At 66.3% G+C, this 5,647-nt stretch overlaps 2 protein-coding genes across 2 annotated transcripts in view; both read right to left on the bottom strand.

The window, feature by feature from the left end:
- The window catches only part of AURANDRAFT_65609 (hypothetical protein), a gene marked incomplete at both ends in the record, with an annotated part of 1,615 nt that extends 1,066 nt beyond the window's left edge, over positions 1-549 (bottom strand). Inside the window, one exon of the mRNA XM_009040495.1 lies at positions 390-549. Within this exon, the coding sequence (XP_009038743.1) occupies positions 390-549 (160 nt within the window). The remainder of the gene's footprint in view (positions 1-389) is intronic.
- A 4,341-nt stretch (positions 550-4,890) lies between these two features.
- AURANDRAFT_29020 (hypothetical protein) lies at positions 4,891-5,562 on the bottom strand (the record flags this gene model as incomplete). The annotated part of the gene is made up of 3 exons (XM_009040494.1): positions 4,891-5,071; positions 5,144-5,169; positions 5,248-5,562. Coding segments are annotated over 3 exons (522 nt in total), but the record flags the coding sequence as incomplete, so codon positions are not given.
- Between the last annotated feature and the right edge of the window lie 85 nt (positions 5,563-5,647).

The following is a 5,647-nucleotide window of genomic DNA, read 5'->3' as shown; positions in this document are numbered from 1 at the left end:
GCGCGACGTCACGTTGGGCCGGAGCACCGCGGCGATTTGCGCCTCGAGGCGCTCGCGCCGCGCCGCGACGCTCCCGGCGTGAAGCCGGTCGTCGGAGATCGGCGCGAGCGACGCGCCCGTCGCGAGCACGGCGTAGTCGCAGCGGATGGAGACGTGGCCGTCGCTCCCGGCCGCGCCGACGTCCAGGGTGAGCGCGTCGTCCGCGTGTGTGATCTTCGCGGCGGCGCCCGGCGCGACGCGCGCGAACGTCGCGCGCCGCCCGCGGAAGAGTTTCGCGAGCGGCTTCACGAGGCGCCGGTGCTCGTGCGCGTCGACCCAGGCGCGCAGGATGCCGGGCGTGTACTCGAAGTAGTGTTTTTGCTCTAGCAGTATCACTTCGCCGATGGCACGGTTGTTTTTCAGGCGGCGCGCGGCGGTGAGGCCCGCGAAGCCGCCGCCGAGGACGGCGACTTTCGGTTTTTGTCTTTGTTGCGGGTTGCGTCGCAGCGGTGCCGGGAGCCGCAGCGCGGCGACGCAGGTGCAAGCGAGGAGGTGTCGGAGCATGGCCATGCTGCACTGCACCAGATCTTAGCAGGCAAGCCAGCGGCGCGCGCGCCGGACGCGTCCTCTCGCGCCGACGCCCGCGCGCGAACCGCGGCGCGATGGCCGAAGCTCGGTGTGTAGCCGGCAGCGCCTCGGCAGGAGCGAGCATCTTGGAACACGCGCGCGTGCTCGTGTCGTCGCCGCCGCGCGCGGCGTGGGGCTGGCGGAAGGAGCCCGCGGCGGGGACGCCCGAGGCGGCTTGCTTGGCGGTGCTGCGGGAGCCGCGGGCGTGGGTTTCGTCGTAAGAACGGGGAAGAGCGCGCGTCTTGGCGCGCGCCGCGTGACCCCGCGCGCGCGGAGCCACCGCGGAGCTTCCTGCGCGTGCTGCGGCGTGCCAAAACTCGACACGCGTCTAGATGAGAGAGAAGATCGTCGAAAAAAAAGAAACAGACGTTCATTTTGCCAAAAAACTCCCTGACGGGGAATCGAACCCCGGCCGCCTGCGTGACAGGCAGGAATACTGACCACTATACTATCAAGGATAGATCGAACCGCGGACGCCGAACGAGGCCGGAGAACCGCGAATCTTTTTGTTGCTGATTTGTTGTGGAAATCAGCGAACATAGTTTCGCAAACGTGGGCAGCCTCGTGAAACTGCCGGGCTGCCATCCATTGGCTCCACCACACGCCCAAGCCGTGCGGCTGCCACACGCCCAAGCCGTCGCGGCGGCGCGGGCGAACGAGCCGACGGCGCCGGCGAACATGCTGTCCGGCAGCGGTTGGACGTGACTGCTTCGTAGCACATCCTCGAACGAGAAGACGGCGACGGCGATGGAAGGCCTGCTCGAGAAGCGCAGCTCGGACGGAACGCGCGGCGCCGGCGTCGAAGAGCATGAACGATGCCGAGGATGGACGACGACGCACGACTCGTTAGGTGGAAGCTCCAGAACTTCCAGCTCAAGGGCCGCTACTTGTTCTACGCGGAGCCGCGGCCGGGCAGCAAACCCGCGCGACTCGATCTCGGCGACGTGATGAAGATCGAGATCGCGAACCGCGCCGCGCCGGGGAGCCCGAAGCCGACGCGCGAGCCCTCGTCGCCGACGCCCGAGCGCAAGGTGCTGTACATCTACGTCGACTCGACGCGACGGCATCGACTGCGCGAGCTTCGGAACGGCTCGACGCCCGCGATCGACGACTGGCTCGACGCGCTCCAGGAGGCCATGCTGAAATGCAGGGAGTCCGCGCCGCCCATCGCGCCGCCCATCGCCGACGAGTCCTCCCTGGCGCCCGCCGGCGCGGCCGCGGCGTCTTTTTGTGACCATCTTTTTGTGGTATTTTTCGTCCGCGCGCTGTCTTTTTCGTCCGTGCGGTCGTCACGCGGCGCTTCCGCAGGTCGCGACCCGCCGCCACCCGCAGGCCCGGGCTTCTTCTTCTGCGCGTGCGGGGAGTAGGCGGTGGCTTTCTTTTTAGTTGCATAATTCTCTGGTCGCGTGTCTTGTCAAGTCTCCGAGGTCCTCTGGCTAGTCCGAGGGATCGTCGTGGGAGCGCAGTAACGAAGACCCCGCGATCCTGACTACGGGGTTAGCACATGAGGGCACTCGTGATCATATTTGATCTCTAAGCGATTAGTTAACTCACATCGGCGGCATAAGACCAGAGTCCGGCGCGACTCAGAATATCCGCTCATTTTGCGCAATCAACGGCTCTCATCGATCAATTTGGTCGATGCGGGTCGGAGGTTGGAACAAGCCTTGTTCGTATAGACGATGACATGTAAGTACATATTATCGAGTGCAGTGGTTAGTACCCCTCGTTGTGGCCGAGGAAACCGGAGTTCGAATCTCCGACAGGGCACAATTCTTTTTTTTGCTTTTTTTTGTTGGTCTCGTCGCGTTGTACTCCGCTCACCGAATCCACGGTACGGTCTGACACTCCGAAACGCAACTTGAACCGCTGTGAATCCTGCGGCTGCGTGTCTCAGAATTCTCACACCTTCCATGGCGGCGTCCATGGCGGCGACCGGCGCATGGTGCTACACCTTGAATTTCCGGGGCCCCGTCCGTTCAAGTTGCCCGCCGGCGGCCTGCGCGACTGTACAATGATGATCGCGGAGCGACGACGTCGCCATCCGCCATCGCCATTGTTCAGTTACCTGGCCGTACGACTCTCACAACGAGACCATGTGCGCCCGGCCGAACGCAACAACCCCGCGCGCCGTCGCGACGGCGCGAGGCGACGCAAGGAAAAAAATGGTAAAAAAATTAAGTGTAAGCTCCGATACAGAACCTTAGCCGATACAGAACCTTAGCTGATTGAGACAACAAATTGATCCCTCACGGGGTCGCAGCGGAACTTTTTTCGGACCGCGGTCGGCGGTTCGGTCTCTGTGGCCTAATGGATAAGGCGCTTGCCTCCGGAGCAAGAGATTCCGGGTTCGAATCCCGGCAGAGACTTCTTTTTTGCTTTTTGATGCCCTGAACGACGCCAAACGACTCGGACGCAAAAGCCACGATTCAGTCCCTTCGCGATGAGGGCAGGTCCTCAAGCGCATGGCACGCGCCGTGCAGTGCACTCGCCGCGCGTTTTATCAACCGCGGCGACCGCGGAAAGAACGGCACGAGGTCCCGTCGTCGTCACGGTCGGCCACACGCGAGCGTCGGCGGCCCGGGGGGCGACGGCGCGCGAGAGCGTCGGTGCATCAGAAGCGCACCCGATCAAAACCACGCACTTCTCCACAAAAAAACATGCTTACCCGCCATTCTTCGCCCGCTTCGCCAAGGGCAACATGTCCTCGGCCGCCTCGCCCGCCTCGTCCGACGGTCGCCGCGGTCGCGACGTGACGAAGGTCGGCTTCGTCGTCGTCTTCGGCTTCGCGACCGAACGCGCGGCGGACGAAGACGAGTACTTTCGCAAAATGGCCGCGGCGGATCGCGGCGCAGCAGCGGGAGAAGCAGCGGCGCCCGAGGAAGAGGTGATAGCATCGATCGCCGGCGCCGCCTGGGTAGCACAAGCTCTCAAAGCCGCGTCTCGCGATCTCAAACACTCGCGGGTTCGCAATCATCTCTCAAACGCGCGCTCAAACTCGCGGCTCGGCGCGTGCGCTCCTCGGGGTCCAACGCACAGAGCACAAACGACGCTCTCAAATCACCACACTGAGCACCGACGATGAAGCCCTCGCCGCGCTCCTCGGGGGCTTTCGAGGCCGCGGCGGCCGTCGCGCTGTACTTCTTCAGGATCGAGCCGCCCTCCGCGCCGCCGCCGACGGTCACCTCCTCCCCCGCGACGCCGTCGAGCGCCCGGCTCCCGCGCCGCCAGGTCTTCGAGGTCTTGTCCGTCGCCGTCGACGGCTTCGGGGGCGGCGCCGCGCCTCGCAGCCGCGCGAGCTCGGCGTCGAGACCCTTGACCTTGGCCAGCGTCGTCGCGTGGGCGTCCGTGGCGCCCAAGGCGCAGAGCTTGGCGGCCATCTTCGCGTACTCGTCGCGCTGGCTCTGCTTCAGCGCGATCTCTCGCCGCTTCAGATCTCGGAGCGTCGGCTTCTTGTCCGCGTCGGACGTCGTCGCCGCTGCAGGTCGCAGGGCGAGGACGTCGCTCGCGCCGGACGTCGCGATCACGTCGCTGGCGCCGGGCGTCGCGAGGACGTCGCTGGCGCCGGACGTCTTCGCCGACGCGAGGACGTCGCCGCCGCCGGCGCGCGGCGCGTCGCCGGAAGACGGCCGCGCGGCGTCCGCGGCGCGCGCCGAGCCTGCGCTCGCGTTCGAGGGCGCGAGCGCCGGGTCGGACATGGCCTTGTGTCGAAGCGCGTCACGCCGCCGTCGTGTCGTCGGTCTCGTCGCGCGTCGCACAGCTCGTCGCAATCGCTGAACGCGGTCGCTGATGGGCTGCGGCGGCGACGTGGAGTCTTTGGGTGTGCGTCGCCGGCGTCGCGGGACGGTGCGGGGTCGCGTGGCAGCGCGTTGCACGCGGCGCGGCGCTCGGCGCCGTGGCCTTGGCAGCGTCCTCTCCAACCCGCTTCGGCGCTTCGGCACGCTTCGGCGCTTCGGGACAGGGTCAAGACCTGACTCCCCAAGTTCGTCGTCACCAAGCGCGATCCGCGACCCGAAGCCAACGGTTTCGAGGTCCGCGGTTCGATCTATCCTTGATAGTATAGTGGTCAGTATTCCTGCCTGTCACGCAGGCGGCCGGGGTTCGATTCCCCGTCAGGGAGTTTTTTGGCAAAATGACGTCTGTTTCTTTTTTTTCGACGATCTTCTCTCTCATCTAGACGCGTGTCGAGTTTTGGCACGCCGCAGCACGCGCAGGAAGCTCCGCGGTGGCTCCGCGCGCGCGCGGTCACGCGGCGCGCGCCAAGACGCGCGCTCTTCCCGGTTCTTACAACGAAACCCACGCCCGCGGCTCCCGCAGCACCGCCAAGCAAGCCGCCTCGGGCGTCCCCGCCGCGGGCTCCTTCCGCCAGCCCCACGCCGCGAGCGGCGGCGACGACACGAGCACGCGCTCGACGCTCTCCGGCGACAGGCCGAACTTGACGCCGCGGTCGTAGAGGAGGTTGAACCTGGTCGACGGCGCGCGATGGTGTGAGGGGCAAAGTCGGGGGAGTTTGGGGCAAAGGACGCGGGAGGTCGACTCGACGTAGCGGCCGCGGCGTAGGTACTGCCTATGTGGATGGGCTCCGCTCGCGACATCGAGCTCTCCCACGAAAAGTACACACGTGGAAAAAGACACGGATACCGACCACTGCTTCTCCGCCTCGGACCACGCCTCGCCGCGCCGCCGCGCCGCGACGGGCATGTAGGGCCCGTCGTCCGCGAGCGCGCAGCGCATCAGCTCCACGGCGAAGTCGCCGGCCCAGGGCGCGTCCAGATCGTCGAAGAAGACGCCGCCGACGCCGCGGTGCTCCCGGCGCGCGGGCAGGTAGAAGTAGTCGTCGCACGTCTTTTTCATGTCGGCGTACGACGCGCCGTGCGCGTCGCAGGTCCGCTTCAGCGCCGCGTGGAACGCGGCGCAGTCCTCCTCGACGACGTAGGACGGCGTCAGGTCCACGCCTGCGTCGCGGCGCGGGAAGGTGAGGCGGCGCGGGAAGGTGAGGCGGCGAGAGCGACCGAGCGACCGAGGTTTTGGTTTTTTCGCG

Source organism: Aureococcus anophagefferens, assembly GCF_000186865.1.
Source record: "Aureococcus anophagefferens unplaced genomic scaffold AURANscaffold_15, whole genome shotgun sequence".
NCBI classification, from domain to species: Eukaryota; class Pelagophyceae; order Pelagomonadales; family Pelagomonadaceae; genus Aureococcus; species Aureococcus anophagefferens.
The sequence above is the reverse complement of the archived record's forward strand: the minus strand, read 5'-3'. Positions and strand labels throughout refer to the sequence as shown.